Genomic DNA, 27,071 nt, shown 5'->3' on the forward strand with positions numbered 1-27,071 from the left:
TCCCCCTCCTCTCTCAATTTCTGTCTTTAGCTAATAAATAAATATGTAAATAAATAAGTAAATAAACAAACACTCCTGATAAATAGCTATGTGAGCAAACCAATGGTTTTAGAATATGTGTGTGTGTAGGTGTGTGCATGCGAGTGTGTGCGTGCGTGCGTTTGTGAGCATGTCAAGATACTCATGTGTTCTAGAGCTTTGAGAAATGGATTACTACTGAAAAGTGGTGTCTTCTGTTTTAAGATAATAACCCTGTTGTCATTGATTAAGTTATCAACTCACAGTGGACACATTCCATAACCTACATCTCACTTTGACAAAGGTCTTGTGTTTACAGTATATGCTAAAGAACTGTGGAACTGTTCTTTAGCATATACTGTAAACTAAAACTGTAAAACTGTGGAACTGTGCTAAAGTTCCTCTGGGAACTATGCTATGCAGCCTGGAGTGGTGACTTAGAATTCACATTGTGTTGTGTCTTAGGTGGGAATGTTTAAAGTCCATCCGGAGATTCCAGAGTCCATGTCAGCAGAGGCAAAGGCATTTATATTGAAATGTTTTGAACCAGACCCTGACAAAAGAGCCTGTGCTAATGACTTACTTATTGATGAATTCTTAAAAGTTTCAAGCAGAAAGAAAAAGACACAACCTAAACTTTCAGGTATGTGATTACATTGAAGAGAATATGCAATAGAGACACTAAATCCTAAATTTTGAGATGAGTTTTCCAGAAGTAAGCTAATCTGTATATAGATATCACTGGGTTCACTATAAACACAGGTACAGTGTCCACAGACATTCTGTGTTAGTCCCAGGAAGCTGTGCTGGCATGAATTTCACATTCTGTAGTTTGGTAGTTAGCATACTTGCATCTTATATCATCCTACTGCTGCTGATAGAAAATGTTATGGGGTAAAAATGGATGAAATGTAGCTATTTAGAGCTGAAACTCTTCTTCTTCTAGCGTTTGCCCAGCTGAAACTCTAAATTGCCATGAATAAGCTTTCAGGACCATTACAGAGCTGTTAAACATCTATGCCCTCTAGATAATATGTTCCTTATATTTTATGCAGTAGAAAATACTTGCTGTCCTTAGAAAATGTTTTTCTGATTAATCTCTCCCCCAAGAAAAAAAAATAAGATTGACAGTTATATATAAAACAGAAGCATCAAAATATAAATTGTCTTTTGTATTTATTTCCATAACTCATTGCAGAAAGAAAATCTAAGTAAATAAATGATCCATTTGTTCTTGACATTTTTGGAGTTGTTATAGGTTGAGGATGAGCAGACTGAATATTTGGAGATGAAAATGTTATCATTTCAAGCATTCACTTTGTGTTTACTTCTCAACTTGACAAGCCCAACATGTACTTATGCTGTTGTTTGCTTTTCCTCCCACAGTTCTTTCAGCTGGATCAAATGGTAAGTTTATTTTTATTTTGCCTAATTGAGCAGCAGATTGATATATCATGTGAAAAACTCTTTTCCAATGGCCTTCGGGTAGTAAGGATGTATATGACTTCAACCCTGGTTGAGCTCATTTCTTCATAAACTTCTCACATTTCTCTTTCATGTAGGGGTCTTAAAAATGATTCCTCCCTAAATGCAAGATTGTGACTCTAGTGAAATATTTCATTTTAGTGGAGTCTATGTTTTTTTTTTTTTTTTATTTAAGACCCATTGGTCATCTAATGGATTTCTTGTGGGAGATTTCAATGCCATATACCTTCCTCTGTCTTTTTTTGGGGGGGTATATTTTCTCTGGTTTTATTTGATCAGAGATAGCCATATTTTTCCTTTTCATTATTAGCAATTGCAGATCAAAACTGGAAAGGTAAAATTTCTCTAGGAAAATTCAAAGAATATTAAATAAGTGACCATGGTTTGGGATTTTTCTGAGGGGGGGTGAGTTGTTAATCAAATAGAGGAAGGAGCTGAACATTCATTGTGAGCTTGCTATATGTTATGCCACAGGTCAAGAACAGGATTCTTCATATTAATCAGGCACCTCATAGTCAGATCATAAAAGAGACCTAATAATTGGTGTTTCTTGACTGTAGCCTATTTTTTCCCCTTAATTCTCAAAGGCAGGGAGGATGCAAAAGGGGAGAAAAACCCACCGCTCTCCCTTTCCTCCTTTTTCTATAGGCAACCTAGACTCTGGAAAGCAGTAATTTCATGCTCACAAGATAGATTGCTCTATAGTCTTATTAACTAGCCTGTTTTTATTATAAGGTATCCATAAAATGGACACTGGCTTTGGAGTTAAACAGAAGTCAGTTCTAGCCTCAAGAGAGCCACTTTCTAAATATATATAACACAAAACCATTTACTTGTTTTATTTGAAATTTTATGCTAGCAACAATACTTGCCTTATATATTTGGTTCTCAGAAGAATATATATATACCGAAAGAATTTGGAGCCATGCCCAGACACTCAGTCCATGGTAGGTTTAATCCCTTCCATATGGGCTATTTATTGTTGCAGGAAGTGCATTCCTTCCATGCACATATTTAAACTGTGTGAACTCAACTTTACAGTCATGGAGAAAGGGAGCAAGTGAGAAAGAAAGAGAGAAGAGCAAAAATCAATTACACCATAGTATAATTTAGTAACATATGGAAAAATTACAGGGGTGGGGCTGGGTGGTGGCACACCTGGTTGAACACACATGATACAATGCACAAGGACCCAGGTTCAAGTTCCCGGTCCCCACCTGCAGGGGGAAAGCTTCACAAGTGATGAAGCAGTGCTGCAGGTGTCTGTCTGTCTCCCTTTCTCTCTATCCCACCCTTCCCTCTTGATTTCTGGCTGTCTCTATTCAATAAATAAATAAAGATAATTAAGAAAAATTCAAGGGGCTAGGTGGTGGTATACCTGGTTGAGGGCACATGTTGCCATGCACAAGAACCCAGGTTTGAGCCCCTATCCCCACCTGTAGGGGAAAAACTTTGCAAGTGGTGAAGCAGTGCTGCAGGTATCTCTTTCTCTCTCCCTCTCACCCTCTCTCCCTCCCCAAACCCTCTCAATTTCTGGATATCTCTATCCAATAAATAAATATGATAAAAAGTTAGAGAAAAATCACAGAGTAGAGGGGAATAAGTCCCCCTCCTCTCTCAATTTCTCTGTGTTCTATCCAATAAAATGGAGAAAAATGGCCACCAGGAGCAATGAATTCCTATAAGCCCCAGCAGTAACCCTGGAGGGGGGGAAGAAAGGAGGGAGAAATAAATAAAATATTTTTAATAAAAATGGCTTAAGGAAAACTTCTTTTATACCCATTTGTTCCCTCCTTTAAAATAGAACATTCATTGCCCTATAAATGATCAATCAACTCCCTCTCCCTAAATTTCTGGATCCCACACCTCTTGACTTTGTTAACTTTCAGTTCTCCTGGTAATTGCCATATATTAATGCTTTTGTGTTTTCTCTGATAAACAAATCTTTCCTGTGATACTACCTATTACCTCACTGGATAACATCCCCTATTTTAATCTCCTCATCTCAGCTTCTGGTCTAGAAGCACAGTGTCTCCAGATCTTCTCCACCACTTTATTCCACCAATCTAGTGTCTACCCAAGACTGTGTCTAGGTGTCATCAATCAGCTCTGGTCAAGGCCACTATTGAGATCCAATTGGTCAAACTCAATAAATACTATTATCAACTCAAGTGACTTTTAGCCCTTCTCTCTGTGAGTGTAAACCTTTAAGAAATAGAACTTTTAAAAATCATGAAGCTGATCCTTTGTTTTATAGATGGCAGATTTGAGACACATAAATGACCTTCCTTAAGTTTAGTCCACATTCAGAGCCCTGGACCCACCAGTCCTGGTGCTTCTTTCCCCATTTCGTTCCCTGAGGGCTTGGAAGGACCTTTCTGGGTCAGTGGTTTATGTGGACACAAGCAGTACAGAAGCCACGATGATCTCAGGACCAGTTTCTGATGTAGCTTAGTTTGCTGTTTATTGGAAGGATGAGTATATAGCATTGCTTTCAAGATATATTTCCATCTATGTAAGTTTTTGAAAACATTGAGCCAAGGACACTGTGCAGTGGTAGTGGACAAGACCTACATGCTAAAAGGCCCCAGGTTGTTCATTGGCACCATGAATAATAGCATGAGCTGAGTTGTGCTCTGGTAAAGACAAAAAATAAGGAAGAAAGAAGGGAGGGGGGAGGGAAAGAGGGAAGGAATGAAGGAAAACTATTAATTCTCTTTTCCCTTCTCCTGATGAACAGAGTATCTGAGGAGCATTTCCTTGCCTGTACCTGTCCTGGTAGAGGACACGAGCAGTAGCAGCGAGTACGGCTCAGTTTCTCCTGACACAGAGTTAAAGGTTGACCCTTTCTCTTTCAAAACAAGAGCCAAATCCTGTGGAGAAAAAGATGTCAAAGGAATACGGACACTCTTTTTGGGGTAAAGACCTGACTTATTTGGGACAAAGTAACTACAATTAACTGTTGAAATATACAGAAGTTAAGGGCACCAAACCAGTGTAGTAAAAAAAAAAATCCACATAGTAACTTTTGACACCCCCTCCAAAAAAGCCTTACCAGTAACATAGTCAGTTGACACCTGTTTTGTTATACGCGTTTTATAGTGTATTCTTGTAATATTGTAAGCTAGAGAAAAATAAGTAAAATCATAAAGGACTGAGGACATAGCTCAGCCTGTTAGAACACAAAACCTGCATGCCTAAGAACCCAGAGGCTACAGGCTTAATCCCAAACACTACCTTATGCCAGAGCTGAGCAGTGCTGTAGTCATGTCTCTTTTCCGCCCCATTCCCATTTTATCTCATTATAAATAAATATAAAGAATAACAATTTTTATTTTTAAAAAAGCAAATCATTTGGCGTAGTACACCAAAGTAAAAGATTCTGGGGTGGGTGGGTGGGAGAATATAGATCCAAAAAGGATGACAGAGGACCTAGTGGGGGTTGTATTGTTATATGGAAAACTGGGAAATGTTATGCATGTACAACTATTGTATTTACTGTCGAATGTAAAACATTAATTCTCCAATAAAGACATTAAAAAAAAGCAAATCGTAAGGACTATAAAAGACAGTTACATTGTTGTACTGCTTGTCTGGATCCTGTTAATTGTATATCACACATTTATTTATAAGAAAATTTGTGCATGAGTGGGCCTGTATGTTTCAAGGGACAATTCTATGTTACATGTCATTTTCTAGAGGAAATCGAAAGTTGTGTCATAAAAATTCTTATAGCATTCCAGATGAAAATTTTGAAGATCACAGTGCCCCTCCTTCTCCTGAAGAAAAAGATTCTGGATTTTTTATGTTGAGAAAGGACAGTGAAAGACGGGCCACACTTCACAGGATCCTGACAGAAGATCAAGATAAAGTTGTGAGAAACTTAATGGAATCTTTGGCTCAGGTAAAACCTCTCACAGATACTTCACTTCACAGAACTAGTATGTTCTAGCTGTCATAACCACTTAGAAATGTCACAGGTGACCTAAAGGTATGAGGAATCCATAGAGTTCATGATGAAACTCTGAGGAGGTGGGTAGAGGATAGTTCTAATGCAGAAACTGCTATTTATTTATTTATTTATTTAATCCAATAGATACAGAGAGAAATTGAGAGGGAAATGGGGGGTTGAGAGGAAGACAGAGACACACCTGCAGCCCTGCTTCACCACTTGCAAAGCTCACCCCCTGCAGTTGGGGACCGAGGGCTCAAACCTGGGTCCTTCTGCATTGTTACATGTACACTCAACCAGGTGTGCCACCACCCGGCCCCAATATCTTTAATTTTTCTATCATCACATAGGAATGACTTCATTGTATCACATATTTCTAGGTATAGCTTTACATTTAAGCCTACTCTTTATAATTAAGCCAAAATATAGATGTTGATCAGCCCTACAAATCAACCAACAAGTCTTTAAATCTGTATCATTCTCCTAAAATCTATGTATCCTTTTTATTTTTATATACCATAGCATTACTTAGTTCTGACTTGCAGTAGTGCTGGAAATTTAACCTGGGACTTCTGAGCCTCTGGCATGAAAGTCTGTTGCATAAATCATTGTGATATTTCCCCAACCCTACCTGTCATTTTTAGTAAAATGTAGAGATAAAGAAGAAGTAGCTCTTTTGGAGAAAAATATGTACTATAAATAGTTAGCAAAGGTTATATGGTCAGATGTTACCTTCTGTTGCTAAATCAGCTCAACTGATACCTAAGACTTATGAAGGGTATTAATGAATGTACATGGAGACAAAATTTAGAATAGAAAAATGAGTATGTAAGTGAAATACTCTGGACAGAAAAAAATTTCCCAGAGTAGACAACATTCATCTGTAAGATAGGAGTGTGCAAACTTACACCAAGCCTCGGAAGCAACATGTTTTTCTGTTGTAAAAACAAAGATAATATAGAAGAGGTTTGCCTTTAAAATACTAGTAAACATATAACTGAATTCTTACTAAGACAAGCTTCCAAATTCTGAATAACTCATATTTTCTCTTGAATCTATTTTCATGTTATTATGATACTGCCTGTGAAGCCTTACTTTGGGTGTAATTTAGTTTATGGTAAGAAAAGAAACAAGGGAGTTGGGTGGTAGCACAGTGGGTTAAGCGCACATGGCGCAAAGCACAAGGACTGGCATAAGGATCCCAGTTTTAGCCTCCAGCTCTCCACCTGCAGGGGAGTCACTTCACAAGCATTGAAGCAGGTCTGCAGGTGTCTATCTTTCTTTCCTCCTCTCTGTCTTCCCCTCCTCTCTCCATTTCTCTCTGTCCTATCCAACAACAAAGACATCAATAACAATAACAATAACTGCAACAATAAAAAAGGGCAACAAAAAAGGGAAAATAAAAAAATGTAAAAAACAAAGTTCATAATTGTTCCCAGATTAATCTTAAAATATTCCCTTAATGAAAGCTTTGAAGCTTTTCAATATTTTTTCTCATGAAACTATAAACATGGGAAGGAACTCTCAAATGAAAACATATCAAAGAGAAAGAATTTGATGATGCATTTCTCTTTGATTTTAATAGAATACTAGAACTTGTAATTTTCATAACCCATTTGAGAAATTTAACTTTAAGGATGCAATAACAAAATTTACAGTATGAGATAGAAATTAGCATAATAGTCCCATTGTTTCTTAACATTAAATGAGCATAAATAATATCCTACTCTGTTTCCTTTAAGGAAACAGTATTATTTGCTCAAAGTCTAAACAACAAAAAACCCAACCATGAATTTGCTTATTTTTTAAGATTTTTTATCATTTATTCCCTTTTGTTACCCTTATTGTTTTATTGTTGTGGTTATTATTGTTGTAGTTATTGTTGTTGTTAATGATGTTGTTGTTGGATAGGACAGAGAGAAATGGAGAGAGGAGGGGAAGACAGAGAGGGGGAGAGAAAGACAGACATCTGTAGACCTGCTTCACTGCCTGTGAAGCGACTCCCTGCAGGTGGGGAGCCGGGGTCTTGAACTGGGATCTTGTGCTTTGCGCCACCTGCACTTACCCCGCTACACTTAACCCGCTGTGCTACCGCCTGACTACTGAGTTTGTTTAAATATTTTTATATTGTAGTATGTAAAATAACTCAGTGTTCCAGTACCTGATTTCCTTGTTGATAGATATAAAATGGTTTCAGAGATGAAGTTTAAAGTGAATCCCTTCTGGTTATAAGGAGCAGATGGTTTAAGATCAGCTGTTATACTGGAAACTTGTAGTCAGCATTGATCAGAATCCTAAAAGACTTAATCTCCAAAGCCCACATTCTCTAGGTCAAAACAATTAAGTTTGAAATTTCAAAGACCACAACCTTGAAATATGCAAATCCTGCAAAGAGAATGCTGGAAGAGAGAATATCATAAAATATTTTCAGAGATATTTCTTGCACTTTTGAGCAAGAGTGAATTTTTTTTTTTTTTTTTTTGAGAGCGAGAGAGAAATTGAGGATGGGGACATTCATTGCATTCGTATTTGGAAAATGCCTGTGGTCTGCCAATCTTAAATGTAGCATATTCTTTGGAAATTCCAGTGATCATCCAGCATTTGCCATGAAGTGATGTTCCATTTTTGTAGCATCACTGAAAAGGAACTTCTCAACTCTCCTCTTTTACCTTGGTGTTTCCTTATAGAAAGTAACTCCTGGGGCTTTTGTGAAAAGGAACAGCTTCAGAGACCTCTCTCCCAGCAAATCCAAAGCACCCAAGTATGAACAATTAAACTCTACCTTTCTTAGCTGGTCCATATATTCCCGTACCCATGAAAATGAAAGTTTTTAGAACATCATCATCTGAATTTTTAAATTATTTATTTATTTATTGGATAGAAACAGAGAAAAACCAAGAAGAAAGGCGGAAAGAGAGAGAGAGAGAGAGAAGTACCTGCAGCACTATTTCACCACTCATGAAGCCTCTGCTCTGTAGATAGAGACTTGGGGCTTGATCCCTGGTCCTTGTGTATGGTGACTGGTATTTTGGACTTTTTGAAAATTTCAGCCTTCTGGATTCTGGCATTTGAGACTGTTCCTTTTCAAGGTAGTATTCAAACCTGCTGTAGGTAGATGCAAAGAATAATGAGGCAAATGGCATTTCAACAAGTTCTAATCATAGTACATAGCCTAGAATCACAGAGACTGAAATTTGAGTGTGCTTCTAAAGAACTTAAGGTTCCATGAGTTTGTGTGTCTTTTCTCAGACTTAGTTGATGTTGTCCTCTTGATCGTATCTTGCTTTTTCTGTTTACTTTTCTTCCTAGCAATTGTCATCCTCAATTTCATTGCTTCTGCTTCAATTCTTGTAAAAGGAAATACCTTCTCTGGGGAAAAGAGGGGCTAGAAAAGGCCTTGGGATCAGGTGCATGATTATAGAAAATTACCTAAGCCAGGGGTGAGAATGTTCTGCATACACCTTTCATAGGGAGATGAGAAACTGTACCCATGTGTCAACAACTGCACTGTAAACCTAGCTCCCCAATAAAATACACAATTTCAAAAATAAAGTGTATGAGCCAAAAAAAAAAAGAAAGAAAGAAAGAAAGAAAGAAAAGAAAAGAGTAAGTGCCTTTACCCCTATATTATGAGCTCTAGATCTCTCTGGGCAGAATTTAAGCTTGCAATCCTGTGGCTGATTGCCTAAATCTCTCCTTCATTCTTGATTCAAATTTTGGCAGGCAAGAATCTTATTGTCTCAGCCTGTCCATGTTTGGGCAAAGCTTTGTATATCTGATTATGTCATGACTATTGACTAACATTGGGCTAGATGCCCCTTCCTCTCCAAGTCTGGTTATTTATGAGGAAGAAGGAACCATATTGTTCAAATACATACATATATATATATATATATACATATATATATATATTTATAAAGGGTATATTTTTGCAAGTCATTTTTATTTATTCCCTTTTGTTGCACTTGTTGTTTTATTGTTGTAGTTACTGTTGTTGTTATTGATGTTGTTGTTGAATAGGACAGAGAGAAATGGAGAGAGGAGGTGATGACAGAGAGGGGGAGAGAAATATAGACACCTGCAGACCTACTTCACCGCCTGTGAAGTGACCTGCCTGCAGGTGGGGAGCCGGGGGCTCAAACCGCAAGTCATTTTTAATTTGTGATTAATAGTGGTTTATAGGATTGTAAGACTGTAGACTATAGTTTCACACTGCACATACCACCAAAGTTCTGTGTCCCCACCCTCTCAATGATAACCACCATAATTCTCACAAAGTCTTAGAGACAGTTTGTTTACTTCTGTTTTTTGTTTTGTTTTGAAGGGTATTTAAAAAAACATTTTGTTTGCTTATTTATTGGATAGAGACAGAAATTGAGTGGAAAGGGGGAAAGAGAGACCTGCAACACTGCTTCACCATTTGGGAAGCTTCATCCCTGCACTTAGTAAACTGTGTACTCCACTGGGTGGACCGTAGTCTGACCCCTTTTGTTTTGTTTGAAAACTCATGTGTTTATAGATTGCATGTATGAATGAAACCATCTAATAGTCATCTTTTAGCTCTGGCTTCTTTTTTGTTCAGCATAATCTCCTCTAGTTACATCCATTTTGTCTCAAAGGATACAATATCATCCTTTTTATTGTAGAGTAGTATTCCATGGAGTCTATACTCCAGAGGGTCTTTTAAAGCCACCTTTGCTCAATAAAGGTTGAGGGAATGGCAGACCTATGCCTGATAGGTCTAGCAGAGGCCAACTGTCTGGTTGTTGAAGTTTAATGCTAGCTTTAATTGGTTGCTGAGGTAATAATCTTGGTTAAAAAGTCTGTGGGTGTTTTAGAAGTGCAATGATTCAGCTTTCAGCATAACAGCATAGAAATGGTCATGGAGCTCAGATTCACTAACAAGTTGTTGGCTTCATTCACAGGGGGCTGAAGAACCCAAACTGAAATGGGAGCATATCACAACTCTCATTGTAAGTCTCAGAGAATTTGTGAGATCCACTGACCGGAAGATCATAGCCACCACACTGTCAAAGCTCAAGTTAGAGCTGGACTTCGACAGCCATGGCATTAGTCAGGTCCAGGTGGTGCTCTTTGGTTTTCAAGATGCTGTAAGTTGGATATTTTGCCAGTCCTTTTCCATAAATTCCAACAAAGGTTCTGTTGCCCTTTATGGTAATTTAACAATTTTGATAAACTCCGTTCTTTTTGAATCATAAATGTGTTAGATAGTTGCTTATCTATGTGTTTCTAAATATCAGATTTGTCATTTTATGTATATACATGCGTCCTCCAAAGAGAGAGACACAAAAAATTGGACCTATAGAAAATAGCAAAATTCACAATTTCCAATGACTGAAATTTGTTGCTGTGAAATTATGTAAAACAGAACATATTAATCATGCATTCTAATTATATATATGAGAAATGCCATCTAGTGGTCACATAGAAAATTGTAATGCAGATTAGAAAAGTCACTGGAAAAAGTTATTTCTTTTTCCCCTCTTGTTTCTAAACAGAAGATTTTAAACATGCTTGTTTAATGATTGGCTATGTTAATTAGCTAGCAATATACCTCAGCATATATGGCACCAATGAACAAAAATTATTTCACTTGGCTTCATGAGAAATTGTTGAAAGTATTTCTTTCTCAAATTGAGTTGCTATCCAATACAGCCAAGAAGACAGTCTTTTGAAAGCCTGACTCTAAACTGTATATGTCATTACTGAATCAGACTTAGCTGTGGAACTTTGTACCAAATAATACTTAAGTCATCTTCCAGAAGGTCCATGCAAGATCCAGGGGATTGAAATAAGAGATCTTGAGTGCCTGTGGGGTGAATATAGAAGTATTTTGAGTAACTTCATTTAGATTCCAAAAACTAACACAATCCTAGCATGCTTATTACTCTTTATAGTTGATATTTTTTTGACACACTAACATAGTCATATTTTATTTTTATGCAGTCATTTAGTCAGTAGTAGGAAACGACTTTTCAGGATTTAGAATTTTGTGATTCTAACATCACTTTTTTTCTTAATTTCTTTATTGGGGAATTAATGTTTTACATTAGACAGTAAATAAAATAGTTTGTACATGCATAACATTTCCCAGTTTTCCATATAACTATACAACCCCCACTAGGTCCTCTGTCATCCTTTTTGGATCTGTATTCTCCCCCCACCTCTACCCCAGAGTCTTTTACGTTGGTGCAATATGCCAGTTCCATTTCAGGTTCTACTTGTGTTTTCTCTTCTGATCTGTTTTTCAGCTTCTGCCTGAGAGTGAGATCATCCCATATTCATCCTTCTGTTTCTCACTTGTTTAGCTTAACATGAATTTTTCAAGGTCCATCCAAGATAGGCTGAAAATGGTGAAGTCACTGTTTTTAACAGCTGAGTTGTATATATATATCACAACTTGCTCATCCACTCATCTGTTTTCAGACACCTGGGTTGCTTCCAGGTTTTGGCTATTACAAATTGTACTGCTAAGAACATATATGTACACAGATCTTTTTGGATGGGTGTATCTCAGCATTAGCGAGCAGGACTTGATTGCCTAAAGCCTATACAAGAATTGAGTGCTGCTCTGCTATCTCTTTCATGAAAGTAAATGAAAATTAAGTTAAAAGTTGTTTACAAATGAAGGTGAGAAAACCTTTTAGATGTTTTGTTGATGGAATTCTACCCAAATGTTTACTTTAACTAGATTATTTGCAGTGAAAAATTAAAGTAGGCTAAATGTTGCTCTCTTTCTCCAGGTCAATAAAGTTCTTCGGAATCATAACATCAAGCCACACTGGATGTTTGCTTTAGACAGTATCATTCGAAAAGCAGTACAGACAGCCATTACTATTCTGGTTCCAGGTCAGAATTATTTAATTACTTTCCAAATATTTTGTGTTTGACATTTCATATTACTGTTCATTTTTTCTTATTGCTTTTAAAGCCAAGTTATCTTTTAAAAACTTTTAGCCTTTTCAAAGCCTCCAAATAACATTTCCATAGTACATAGTCTGAATAATAATAATACATAAGTAAAATGTTCACTACGAATAAGGAAGACTTATTTTCTTGTCTTAAAAAAAATCTTGAGATATGAAAAGAAAAGATACAGAGGGCCGGGCAGTGGTACACCCAGTTAAGTGCACGTAGTACTACTAAATGCAAGGGCCTGGTTAAGGATTCAGGTTCGAGCCCCCACTCCCCACCTGCAGGGGGGTTGCTTCACAAGCAGTGAAGCAGATCTTCAGGTATCAGTATTTCTCTCTCCCCTCTGCTTTTCCCTCCCCTCTCAACTTCTCTCTGTCCTAGTCACTAAAATGAAAAAAATGGCCAGCAGGAGCAATGGATTCCTAGTGCTGGTACCGAGCCCCAGCAATAACCCTGGAGGCAAAGAAAGAAAGGAAGGAAGGGAGGGAGGGAGGGAGGGAGGGAGGAAGGAAGGAAAGAAGGAAGGGAGGAAGGAAAGGAAAGAAAAGATACAGTGACCCACATTGATATGCAAATATCTGTGACCGCAAAATATATTCCTATGCCATCCTTTGCCAGTGCTTCCCAAATGTGCCACCATTTTCAGTTATGTCAGGAGCTATTTAAAATTACTGCTTTAGAGCCCTCTTCCAGACTGACTAGAGAAGATTCTGCTAGGGAGAAAGTCTATGTTTGTCTCCAACTTCGACCATACACATGGCAAAGCAGCACACTACCCAAGTGAGCTATTTAGTCTTCCCCGCCTACCAGATCATTTTGATGCATACACAGCCAGGCTTAAAACTCACTGACTCAGGCAGCGCCTAGCTCTGTGTAGTAGGATGTAAAAGAAGTGATGTTGATAAAACGAGATGTTATGTACTCTGTTACATGTGAGACATATTTATACTCTAAGGTATAAACTCCCAAATTATTTTGCATTCTGAAAGCGTTTTTCATTTAAAAATAATCTTTTATGAGAGAGATCAGATTTTGCCCTCAGCTCTACAATATGTGATGCTGGCAACCAAACCTGGGAATTTTAGGTATGCGGGTCCTGTGCTTACAGCTGAGCAATTTCTCCATCACAAACTTTATTAGTGACTTAATATTGATTTACAAAATTATAAGATAACAGGGGCATGATTCCACACCAATCCCACCACCATGGTTCTGTGTCCCCATTCCTTCCATTGGAAACTGTAGTAGTTCTCTCAAGGTTACACATATGGGGTGATTAATATTTTTATAGCAGTATTTATAAGTCTTTTCCATCTCTTCCTTTCTAAGTCACACCTATATCTATTATTTCTGAGTGTCCTTCCTTTTTTTCTTTTGGATCCTGATGGAATTAGAGTTCAGTGCCGTATGGTCATCTTCCCCTAACATTTCTCCCCCTCTGGGAGTATGAACCAAAAATTTTTATTTTATTTTATTTATTTATGAGAAGGATAGGAGGAGAGAGAGAGAGAAAGAAAGAACCAGATTATCACTCTGGTATATGTGCTGCCGGGGATTGAACTCAGTACCTCATGCTTGAGAGTCCAACGCTATCCACTGCGTCACCTCCCGGACCACCGACCAAAATTCTTTATGGGGTGCAGAAGGTGGGAGTCCTGGCTTCTGTAACTGCTTCTCCACTGGACATGGGTGTTGGCAGCTTGATCCACCTCCAGCCTGTTTCTCTCTTTCCCTAGTGGTTTAGGCTTCTGGAGAAGTGAGGTTCCAGGAAAGATTGGTGAGGTTGTCTGCCCAGGCAAGTCAGGATGGAATCATAATAGCATCTACAACTTGTTGTCCGAAAGGCGGTAAGATAGAAAGGACAAAATAAGCACAAACCAAAAATAGGAATATATGTAGAGATCCCAAACTATTTTGGCTACACACCCACTGATTGAATTTTACTTAATGCTCTCTTACTTTGTGTGTGGTGGCATGTTTTCCAGTAAATATATTGGTTATTTAGATGTCTGAATTAGAAATATGTTCTTCTGTACTAATTTCTATTATAAAGCATTCTAAAATAGAAATTTTAGAGGGTAAATATAAAATGTTTTAAAAGTTAGCTTATTTATAAGTGATATCACTGTCATTTAAGTCACCAACACACCCAAGTGGTGAAATTCCTGCTCTTCCCTCAGATGCCTTGTTTGATTTGAAAGTGAGGCCAATGGCTTTGGGTTTTTTAAATATTATTATTAAATATTAGCAAAGATTAAATGCTAGTAAGAACTATACATAATAAAGAAATACAAGGAGTTCTAATAACCCTGAATTTATTTCCTGGACATGGAGCACACCTCTTCCCTCTATCATTCCAGTCATAATACTTTCAACTTCTTATACCTTAGCATTCTTGTGTCTCCGTTTAAAAACTCACTTCCTCAGAATTCCAGCTCTCCACAAAATCTAAAGTAAACGCTCCTGTTATTTTCTTCTTCAGGAAATTATTTCCTCCAGTCGGTTGATCCTTACCACAACCTAAAACTACATTTAATTTGTTATTTAATGACTGGTTTCCTTTTTAAGGATATTTTATTCTGTGCTGAGTATATTTTCTTTGTTTCTATTACTTTATTTGTTTATTTGGTAGGGCAGAGAAAGTTTTAGAAGGAAGGGGGATAGAGAGGGAGAGAGACAGACACCTGTAGCCCTGCTTCACCACTCCTGAAGCTTCCCTCCTGCAGGTGGGGACCGAGTGTATTTTCTAGCCACAACAGTAGAACCCTGATAAATACTGGATAAAGCAATATATAAATAAGACTTTAACTTATTGTAACAAATTCGGGTTAAAATTGTACAAAGATTCAGAAGAATTATAGAAAGATTCTGAAACACTCATTTAATAGTTAGGTATGAATGTAAAGAATATAAAACTAGGGGGAGTCAGGCAGTAGGACAGCGGGTTAAGCGCATATGGCACAAAGCGCAAGGACCGGCATAAGGATCCCAGTTCGAGATCCCAGCTCCCCACCTATAGGGGAGTCGCTGCGTAGGCTCCATGAAGCAGAATTACAGGTGTCTAGCTTTCTCTCCCCCTCTTTGTCTTCCCCTCCTCTCTCCATTTCTCTCTGTCCTATCCAACAATGATGACATCAACAACAATAGTAACTACAACAACAAGGGCAACAAAAGGGAAAATAAATAATAAAACAAATGTTAAAAAAAGAATATAAAATTAATGTAGATTTAATGTGCTCTTAAGGAGACAACAAATAATTTTGGTTAGCTGATGCATGATTAGAATAAACTCTGAGGTGGAGGATACACTATAGACTAGTTATATATTTATAATACATGAGGTGGAGGGGGAAATCAAAGTAGGCATAAGCAGTGGTAAGGCACATTACCATGGTGTACCTCCTGATATGATGCAGAACATGACATTTGTGATATTCTTCCAAAAGAAAATGCAACCTAATCATGACAAGACATAAATATACCCAAAATGAGGGCCCTAGTACCGAAGAGCTAACAATACCCTTCAAAAGTGTAGATTGGGAGTCAGGCAGTAGCACACCGGGTTAAGTGCACATGGCGCGAAGTGCAAGGACCAGCCATAAAGATCCCGGTTCGAGCCCCCTGCGCCCTACCTACAGGAGAGTCGCTTCACAAGCGGTGAAACAAGTCTGCAGGTGTCTCTCTTTCTCTCCCCCTTTCTGTCTTCCCCTCCTTTCTCCATTTCTCTCTGCCCTAACAACGACAACATCAATAACAACAATAATAACTACAACAACAATTAAAAGCAACAAGGGCAACAAAAGGGAAAATAAATAAGTAAATAAAATTCAAAAGTGTAGATTCTAACTGCCAGTCAGAAAGCTTACTGCTCCATCTGGGGAGGAGGCTCAGCAGCAGAGCAGATGTCTTACAGTGTGAAGCACTTGGTGCTGTGGTGCAGTATAGATCACATCCAGTCCAAGTTTCACTTTGTGTTTTCACTTTCTGTTTTTGTTTCTAAAGTTCCACCTGTAAGTAAGATCCAGTATTTGTCCTTCCCTTTTCGGCTTATATCATTTAACATAATGCCTTCTGGTTCCTGCCAAGATAAAGCAAAGGACAGAGAGAAATGCAGAGGCAAGGAGGACATAGAGAGGGAGGGAGGAAGAGAAGTATGCAGCATTGCTTTACTGATTGTGAAATTTCCCCCCTGCAGATGGTGACCAGGGATTTAAACCTGGGTCCTTCCTTGAGCATGGTATTGTGTATACTCAACTAAGTATGTCACAACCTGGCCACATTAACAATATATATATATATATATATATATATTTTTTTGCATCCAGGGTTATTGCTGGGGCTCAGTGCCTGCACCATGAATCCACTGATCCTGGAGGCCATTTCCCCCCCTCTTGTTGCCCTTGTTGTTGTAGCCTTGTTGTAGTTATTGTTGATATCATTCGTTGTTTGGATAGGACAGAGAGAAATGGAGAGAGGAGGGGAAGACAGAGAGAGGGAGAGAGACACCTGCAGGCCTGCTTCACCACCTGTGAAGCGACGCCCCTGCAGGTGGGGAGCCAGGGGCTTGAACCAGGATCCTTACGCCGGTCCTTGTGCTTGGTGCCACGTGCGCTTAACCCGCTGCACTACCGCCTGACCCCCAGCACTATTTTTTAAAATCACTTAAGCGCTACTGTCTAAACAAATTCAACTGGGGCCTGCAAAATATTTCAGCTGGATAGTGCATGCGTTTTGCCACACATAGCCCTGGTTTTCAGCCCTCACTGCAGTGGAGGAAACTTCAGTACGTCCACTCTGTTTTTATCTGAAGAGAAAAAAAAAATCAACCTAGAGTGGTCAAGCCCTGGTGACGACAACAACAAAAATACAACTGGGTATATTTTAAACAGTTTCTTGATTTTACTCAGTAAATACTGAATGGCAGACTACGTGGTGGTTCACTCAGTAGAGGGCACACAGGATCATCAGGGTTTAAGCTCTTGTTCTACACTTCTATGTGGTGGGTGGAGCTTCATAAGCCGTTGAGCAGTGCTGCAGTGTCTCTCCTCTCTCTCTATCCCTGTAAGACTCTGTCTCTCATCTCTATCAAAGGAAGAGAGAGAGAACCACTAAGAATGATGGAGCCACACAAATTATAACCTTGGAGACCAAAAAACAAAGAAAATTAAATGAGTAGAACAGCGTCTGATATAGCAGATAGAGAGGAACTTAAAAAAGTCATAGAAAATGAAAGATAATTTGGCAAAGGAGCAGAAACAAGAAAATAGTAAAAGTAAAAATGTGGGCAGGAAAGCAGGAATAATAGATATCTTGGATAGTGTGGTGTTTTGCCATGTATGTAATCCAGGTTCAAACCCAATCCTCACTGCACTGAAGAAAGCTTTGGTGCTGTGGTCTCGGTCTCTCTCTCTCTCTCTCTCTGTCTCTCTATTTCTCTCTGCCTCTCTTGTCTGTCTCTTTCTCTCTCTCTCTCTCTCTCTCTATATATATATATATATATATATATTTGTATAGACACACACACACACATATATATATGCATGCCAAGGTCACTTTTTTTTTAAATTTCTTTATTGGGGAATTAATGTTTTACATTCAACAGTAAATGCAATAGTTTGTACATGCATAACATTTCCCAGTTTTCCATATAACAGTACAACCCCCACTAGGTCCTCTGTCATCCTTCTTGCATCTATATTCTCCCCAACCACCCACCCACCCCAGAGTCTTTTACTTTGGTGCAATACACCAATTCCAGATCAGGTTCTACTTATGTTTTCTTTTCTGATCTTGTTTTTCAACTTTTGCCTGAGAGTGAAATCATCCCATGTTCACCTTTCTGTTTCTGACTTATTTCACTTAACATGAATTTTTCAAGGTCCATCGAAGATCGGCTGAAAAGGTGAAGTCACCATTTTTTTAAATTTATTTTTTATTTAAGAAAGGATAAATTAACAAAACCATGGGGTAGGAGGGGGACAACTTCACACAGTTCCCACCACCCAATCTCCATATCCCATTCCCTCCCCTGAGAGCTTTCCCATTCTCTATCCCTCTGGGAACATGGACCCAGGGTCGTTGTGGGTTGCAGAAGCTGGAAGGTCTGGCTTCTGTAATTGCTTCCCCGCTGAACATGGACGTTGACTGGTCGGTCCATACTCCCAGTTTGCCTCTCTCTTTCCCTAGTAGGGTGGGTCTCTGGGGAAGCGGAGCTCCAGGGCACATTGGTGAGGTCTTCAGTCCACGGAAGCCTGGCCAGCATCCTGATGGCATCTGGAACCTGGTGGCTGAAAAGAGAGTTAACATACAAAGCCAAACAAATTGTTGAGCAATCATGGACCCAAAGGTTGGAATAGTGGAGAGGAAGTGTTAGGGGGGTACTCACTGCAAACTCTAGTGTACTTCTGCTTTCAGGTATATATTTTGCAGTAGTTTATGGATACATGTGAACATATGCTCTCTCTCACAGAACCTGGTCTATATCTAGGTTTTGGGACTTTGTTAGAAAGTGATCCACCTGGGATGGAATTAAAGAATACTATGAAAGGAAAGGTCTCACCCGAGTAATGAAGCTGAAGGGTTGTCATTCCACACCTGAAGTCTCTGGACACAGTCTGAGGTGAAGCATGTTGAGGTGGCAATCGTTGCGTTGATTAGGTTGCGATCCGCAGATGCAATATTATTTGATATGGATGGGGAGAGGCATGCGGGAAAGTGGGCCCTATCCTAAGGTTCCAGGACTGGGGGAAGTAGAGGCTTTATAGTGGAGATGTGAGGTTCCTGCTGTCTTAGGGTTCAAAAAGACAATGGATAGTTAATGTTATCGTCACATTATTTGGTAATTGGGTTAACTTTGAAAAGTCCTTTTGTTAGAGTTTGCTGTATAGTACCCAGTATCTTGTATGAAGCTGTGCCGAAGTCACCATTTTTTATAGCTGAATAGTATTCCATTGTATATATATACCACAACTTGCTCATCCACTCATCTGTTTTCAGACACCTGGGTTGCTTCCAGGTTTTGACTATTACAAACTGTGCTGCCAAGAATATATGTGTACACAGATCTTTTTGGATGGGTGTGTTGGGTTCCTTAGGATATATCCCCAGGAGAGGAATTGCAGGATCCTAGGGTAAGTCCATTTCTAGCCTTCTGAGAGTTCTCCAGACTATTCTCCACAGAGGTTGGACCAATTTACATTCCCACCAGCAGTGTAGGGGGGTTCTTTTGACCCCACAACCTCTTCAGCATTTGCTGCTGTTGATTTTGAAGTGTTAGTTTAATTCCACTGTGGTCTGAAAAGATGCTTGGGATGATTTCAGTGCTCTTGGATTTGCTAATGCTGTCATTGTGGCCTAATATATGGTCTGACCCATGTGGACTTGAGTGAAATGTGTATTCCAGCTTCTTAGGGTGAATGACCCTGAAAATGTCCAATAGTTCTAGTTTATCTATCTCTTCATTTAGCTCCCTTATGTCTTTATTGATTTTCTGCCTGGATGATCTGTCAAGTTGAGAGAGTGGGGTGTTGAAGTCCCCTACTATGACTGTGTTGCTGTTAATATATTGATGTAGCTCTTTCAGTAGACATTTGATGTATTTAGTTGGCTTCTCAGTGGGTGCATAGATGTTAATAATTGTTAAGTCCTCTTGATTGACTGATCTCTGAGCATTAAGTAGTGTCCATTCCTATCTTTTTAAATCTTATCTATTTTAAAGTCTGTCATGTCTGATATGAGAATAGCTGTTCCTGCCCTTTTTTGTGGGCTATTGGCTTGTATGATAGTTTTCCATCCTTTCACTTTAAGTCTGTGTCTGTCTTGTTGAGTTAGGTGAGTTTCCTGTAGACAACATATTGTTGGGTTGTGTTTTCTGATCCATCTTCTTACTCTGTGCCTTTTCGTAGGTGAATTCAGGCCATTGACATTTGTTGATATCAAAGATTGAAGATATTTTTAACACCATTCTTGTAGAGTTTTAGAGTGTTCTGATATATGACATATTTATGGTGGTCTGACTGTTTATAGGAGACCTTTCATAAGTTCTTTCAGGGCAGGCTTGGTGATAGTTGATTCTTTCAACTGTTGCTTGTCTGAGAAGGTTTTGATGCCTCCATCTAGTCTGAATGACTATCAGGATACAGTGGTCTAGGTTGAAAGCCTTTCTCATTGAACACTCGATAGATATCTTGCCATTCTCTTCTGGCCTGTAGTGTTTGTGTGGAGAAGTCTGCTGCCAATCTTATGGGTTTTCCTCTGTAGGTGACTCTGTTTTTCTCTTGCAGCCTTCAGGATACTTTCCCTATCCTTATTCCTTCCATTCTAAATATGATGTGTCTTGGTGTCTTTAAGTCTGGGTTAATTCTGTTTGGGACTCTCTGGGCTTCTTGAATCTTTATGTCTTTGATGTTGTCTAGAGTAGAGAAGTTTTCAGCTATTATGACCTGAAGAATGCTTTCTTCCTCTCCCTCTTGTTCTTCCTCTGGTATGCCAATAATGCATATATTGTTTCTTTTGAAGTCATCCCATAGGATTCTGTTGTTGTTTTCAGTATCTCTTAATCTCTTTTTGAGATCTCTTACTTCTTTTTTAGTTGTCTCTAATTCATCCTCGATCTTGCTAATTCTGTCTTCAGCCTCATTTATTCTATTCTCTCTCCACTCTACTGTTTTCTGGAGTTCATCTATTTTGTTACCCTGTTCTGGTACTGTTTTAGCTTGTTCAGCTAGTTGTGTTCTTAGCTCAGCTATTTCAGCTTTCAGTTCTCTAATAACCTTGAGATAATTAGTATTTTCTTCCATAGTCTCATTTGTTGTTCCTGTATTTCTGATTACAATTTTTTCAAACTCTTTACTCCTGTGATTATTTCCTTAGCTAGTGTTTGGATGTTGACCTTATTACTTTGTGCTTCACCCTTTGGGGGGCTTTTAGTTGTATTCTTGTCATGGTTCATTTCTCCAATATTTCTTCTTGTTGGTTTAACCATTTTATATATTATGTTATGAGTTCCCTCTCTCAGTACTTTTCAAAGTACTGATCACTCTTCCCTGGGTTGACTTGTGTCCAAGTAAGGTAGTTAAAGGGTTCACAGTGGTAGAAGTTAACAGTTATTTCAATAGTATTTTAATCTACCTGCGAACAAGTCCTGGCCCTCTCAACTTACATTGAAAATGGATTCCAGAAGAATTTAAAGATGGGTGCTGTATTTGTTGATCTCACAGCAGCCTATGACATGGTCTGGCACCGTGGTCTCCTAGTCAAGATCTCAAGATGCCTGCCTCCATGGGTGGCCAACACTATATCGTTTCTTCTCCAAAACAGAAGATTCCGGGTGCATCTGGGTGACAAGTCTAGCAGATGGAGACTTGTCTCAAGTGGCCTCCCCCAGGGCTCTGTTCTGGCTCCTACGCTATTTAATATTTACATCAATGACCTCCCAGAAACTTCTTCAAGGAAGTTCATCTACGCCGATGACATCTGCTGTGCAACTCAGACATCCAAGTTCGACATCTTCGAGGAAACACTCACGAGAGACATGTCTCTGATATCTGATTACTGTAAAAAATGGCGACTAATCCCTAGCACTGCAAAAACGGTATCATCTGTTTTCCATCTACACCATGCCTCGGCCTCGCGTGAGCTTAATGTGCAGCTTGGCGATACGAGAATCCGGCATGAAGCCCAGCCAGTCTATCTTGGCGTTACTCTCGATCGCACTCTGTCATTTCACAAACATCTCATAAAAACTGCAGCAAAGGTGGGTGCGAGGAATCACATCATTGCAAGACTGGCCAGCTCCTCATGGGGCGCGAGCGCTTCCACACTATGATCATCATCTCTGGCATTATGCTATTCCACTGCAGAATACTGTGCCCCAGTATGGTTCCATAGCCCCCATGTCCACTTGGTCGATTCCAAATTATATTCCTCCATGAGGGTAATTTCTGGAACCATCCGTTCCACCCCGGTTCCATGGCTGCCAGTTCTTAGCAACATCGCCCCACCAGATATTCGTCAGGATGCGGCATCATCTAAGTTCATTTCCCACGTCTACGCTCGACCGGACCTGCCTATATACGCGGATATCTTCGTCCACCCTATTCAACGCTTGACGTCTCGTCACCCAATCTGGTCCCCTATGCCTACACTGAACTTCTCTGTTCCAGTCTCTTGGAAGCAGAGTTGGCAGTCAGCTGAGGTAAAGAACAAACACCTCATCACAGACCCCTGCAAGCGTCAACCCGGCTTTGACCTAGCACGTTATGATTGGGCCCTCCTCAATCACTATTGAACAGGCCATGGCCGGTGCGCGGTATGTTCCATCGCTGGGGAGCCAGAGACGACCCGAATTGCCCCTGCAGCTACAGACAGACTATGACCCACATAGTCAATGACTGCCACCTCTCCAGATTCAAAGGAGGTCTCGAAACTTTACATCAGGCTCAACCTGACGCTGTTGACTGGCTACGGAAGAAGGGCAAATGCTAGAAGAAGAAGGAGAAGGAGAAGGAGAAGGAGAAGAAGGAGAAGAAAATAGTATTTTAATCCCTGATTTGGAGCTCAGTGGCTTAAAAGCCTCTTTTGTTCTTTTTCTTCCTTGTAGGCTATGGGAGCCTGAGGGCTTTTAAACTATAAGTAGGCTTCGTAGCTTATCACTGACTCCTGACCAAGAGATAAAGCAGGGTGTGGGAGAGATAATCCAGTGGTTATGCAAAGAGACTTTCACAGCCCCACTGCTATGCCACTGAGGTATAGGTCTTCTCCTCAGTTTCCTGGATAGATCTCTGTCCCCTGGTTTCCCTCCCTGCCGCTGCTCCAGACTCTGAGGGCAGTAGCAATGGAGACTCAGAGTTGCACTTGATGAGTCTCCAGAGAGTCCTTTCCTCCTGTCAGCTGTCCCCTTGAAGGTGTAACAGACTGGGGATAGTGTCTCTGATAAACTGCCAGACTGTTACCAGCCACTTAATCTCTCCCTAGGCTCCTCTCTGTCCACCAGCCACATGTGTTTGCACTCACCAGTGATTTGGTGGGTTCCTGAAGTCATTCTATCCTGTCTTGTTTCAGTCCCAGGTGGTCTTCTTTGGTATTTCTATTTGATTGGGGAAAGGGGAAGAGAGGAGAGAAACAGATCTGCTACTGCTTGTAGCCCTGCCCCCAGAAGTCTCCGAAGGTCACTAACTTTAGGGGATGTAAAGGATCTGTCAGGAAGATTATATAAGTAGTGCTGAGTAGATGAATCTTGTCTGTTGGTTTAATATTCAATTTGGAAAGAAGCTGAAACTATTCAATATAAGTAAGTCTTGGTTTGGTGAGGACAAATTTAGCATAAATACTTCCATTTAGACCTGTTATTATATTTGTCTGTTTGTTTTGCTTTGTCTTGTTTTGTTTTGTTTTTGCCTCCAGGGTTATTGCTGGGGCTAGGTGCCTGCACTATGAATCCACTGCTCCTGGAGGCCATTTTCCCCATTTTGTTGTTGTTGCTTTTGTCATTGTTGTTATTATTATTGTTGTAATTGCTGTCATTGTTGTTTGATAGGACAGAGAGAAATTGAAAGAGATGGGGAGGAGAAAGATAGACACCTGCAGACCTACTTCACTGCTTGTGAAGGGACCCCTCTACAGGTGGGGAGCCAGGGGCTTGAACCAAGATCCTTGTACTTCATGCCATGTGTGCTTAATCGGGTGTGCTACCACTTGACCTCCCCGTTATGTTTTTAACACTATCTTATACTGAAGCAGTCATTGACCCATGTGAAGTATAAAATGTCCAAAACTTTATACCATAGAGAATTTATTTTTTATTATATTTATAAAAAGGAAACACTGACAAAACCATAGTATAAAAGGGGTACAACTCCACACAATTCTCACCAGCAGAACTTTGTATCCCATCCCCTCCCATGATAGCTTTCCTATTCTTTGACCCTCTGAGAGTATGGACTCAAGGCAGAAATGCAGAAGGTGGAAGGTCTGGCTTCTGTAATTGCTTCCCTGCTGAACATGGGCATTGACAGGTGGATCCATACCCCAAGCCTGCCTCTCTCTTTCCCTAGTGAGGCGAGGTTCTGGGAATCAGAACTCCAGGACATATTGGTGGGGTTGTCTGTCCAGGGAAGTCTGATTGGTATCATGCTAGCATCTGGAACCTAATGGATGAAAAAAGAGTCAACATATAAATCATACCTTATACTGAAAAGTATGATCTTATTTGATATAAAAAATACTCTGTTAAAGTAATTTGGACTGATTATTTTCATCTGAGGAAATAAACTGTTTTTTTGTGTTTTTTTTTTTTAGGGAATGGGAGATTAGAGATGTGAGACTAGATATGTTGTTTGATTGCATTTTGCTGTTTTGGAAACATACTGGTTCTAGTTTACTTCATCCATATGTAGTAAACTCATTACAGGCCCTCGTGAAGACCTATACATTTACCCTGGTTCTTAGATTTCTCTTGATAGTCTGTGCTGCTTTTCATTCTTCTCAGAGGGTTCTGGGCCACCATCCCAACTTCTGTCTTTCAAACACCTGCCCTGCCTTCTTCATGAAGCCATAGGTCTCCCCTCTTTCCTGCTAAGGCCTTTTCTCCCTCCACCAATCTGTTCTTTTTATGAGTCATGTTGAGAAACAAATTATAGTTTCTGTTTTTTCTACACACTTGATTTTAGCCAAAAGGCTGAGACGTGATTCTGTTTTTTCCTACACAAAGATAACACCCAGGTTATGATCTCATGTCATATAGGTATAAGTTGAAGACTTTAAACTTGCACTTTCATAGGGGTTGTATTGTTATATGGGAAACTGGGGAATGTTATGCATGTACAAACTATTGTACTTACTGTTGAATGTAAAACATTAATTCCCCAATAAAAAAAAAGAGAGAGAGAGAAAAACTTGCACTTTCAGTATTAATGGTTAGTCAACAGGTTAGAGTAAGACGTTCTAACAATAAATCAAATAGTAAAAAATATTATTAATAAATATGAGCATTTTTAGTACCTACCCTCCACCCTCTTACATTTTGAATGTGATAGCCAGAAAGCAGTCTGTATACTTACATTTGTTTATATACACTACATGATTGTGTAATTATATAATATAAATTTTACTTGTATAAATCAAATTTTATATGCTTAAAAGTTTTGTACATAATTCCCTTTTTGATTTTTTTAAAGTATTTTTATTCCCTTTTGTTGCCTTTGTTGTTTTATTGTTGTAGTTATTTTGTTGTTGTTATTGACATCGTCATTGTTAGATAGGACAGAGAGAAATGGAGAGAGGAGGGGAAGACAGAGACAGGGAGAGAAAGATAGACACCTGCAGACCTGTTTCACCGCTTATGAAGCGACTCCCTCGCAGGTGGGGAGCCGGGGGCTTGAACCGAGATCCTTATGCAGGTCCTTGCACTTTGTGCCATGTGCACTTAATCTGCTGCGCTACCGCCCGACTTTCCTCTTTTTGATTTTAGCATTTTCCCCACACATATATCTTTTAACAGAGCGAACATTTTCTTTCTGTTTGAATTAGATCATTCTGAGCTTATATACTTTCTGAATTTTTCAAATTCACTGGAAGAACAAATCTAAATTAACATACAGAAATCCATCCTTCCTTTTAGAAAAGCAGTTTGGGACGCATGTTTCATTGGTCGTAAGGATTTCTGATGTAAGAAATTAATATTATCATGTATATTTTACTAACAATGTTATTATGTCTAACAGAACTGAGGCCACATTTTAGCCTTGCATCTGAGAGTGATACTGCTGATCAAGAAGACTTGGATATAGAAGATGATCATGAGGAAAGGCCTTCAAATCAAACTGTCCGAAGACCTCATGCTGTCATTGAAGATGCTGTGGCTACCTCAGGGGTGAGCACACTCAGCTCTACCCTATCTCATGATTCCCAGAATGCTCACAGATCACTGAGTGTGCAGCTTGGAAGGATGAAAATAGAAACTAACAGGTGAGTCCTTCTCTAATGTGTATGAGTTTCTTACTTTTATAAGTACATATGTTTTTATCTACTTTTATTGGTCCATAAAAATATAAAATTGGGGCCTGGGCAGTGGTGAACCAGGATAGGTGCACATAGTACTAACCTCAAGGATCCCTGTTCGAGCCCCCAGTTCCCCATCGGCAGTGGGGGTATGCTTTAGAAGCAGTTAAGTAGGTCTATAGGTGTCTGTCTTTCTCCCTCTCTGTCTCCACCTCCTCTCTCAATTTCTCTCTGTAGTAGCCAATAAAATGGAAAAAAAATGGCCTCCAGGAGCAGTGAATTCATAGTTCCAGCACCAAGCCCCAGCAAAAGAAGAAGAAGGAGAAGGAGAAGGAGAAAAGAAAAAGAGAAGAAAATATAAAATATACTTCCTAGATTTTATTCATGTAAGCTAGATTAATGCCTTCCTTTGTAAAACAAATTTATCTTAGTCTTTTTAGTCAGATGCATTTTCCTCTTCTGGTAATTCCATCTTCCTTCAGCATTATTTCTTTGATTATTGATTTATCTCCAAGTTCAGTGGCATTCTTAGAGTAACTTAGTTGTAACTGCTCAGACTGTCTTGGACACAAACCCAGAGCACTATGTGCCATTTGAAAGATCGGGAAAAATCACATCAAAAACCTGTGATCTTGAAAACCACTGATCTGGAATATCAAGTTCTTTCAAGAAAGAGCTGTTT

At 39.3% G+C, this 27,071-nt stretch overlaps 1 protein-coding gene across 2 annotated transcripts in view; it reads left to right on the forward strand.

Annotated features, from left to right (window-relative positions):
- MAP3K5 (mitogen-activated protein kinase kinase kinase 5) overlaps positions 1-27,071 on the forward strand; it is a 277,002-nt gene that overhangs the window by 225,981 nt on the left and 23,950 nt on the right. For both annotated transcript variants that reach the window (XM_007520044.2, XM_060190392.1), the window contains 7 exons: positions 484-661; positions 1,405-1,425; positions 4,244-4,421; positions 5,239-5,407; positions 10,381-10,566; positions 12,220-12,325; positions 26,113-26,356. In XM_007520044.2, coding sequence (XP_007520106.1) covers positions 484-661; positions 1,405-1,425; positions 4,244-4,421; positions 5,239-5,407; positions 10,381-10,566; positions 12,220-12,325; positions 26,113-26,356 — 1,082 coding nt within the window. The remainder of the gene's footprint in view (positions 1-483; positions 662-1,404; positions 1,426-4,243; positions 4,422-5,238; positions 5,408-10,380; positions 10,567-12,219; positions 12,326-26,112; positions 26,357-27,071) is intronic.

This window comes from Erinaceus europaeus, chromosome 4, assembly GCF_950295315.1.
Source record: "Erinaceus europaeus chromosome 4, mEriEur2.1, whole genome shotgun sequence".
NCBI classification, from domain to species: domain Eukaryota; kingdom Metazoa; phylum Chordata; class Mammalia; order Eulipotyphla; family Erinaceidae; genus Erinaceus; species Erinaceus europaeus.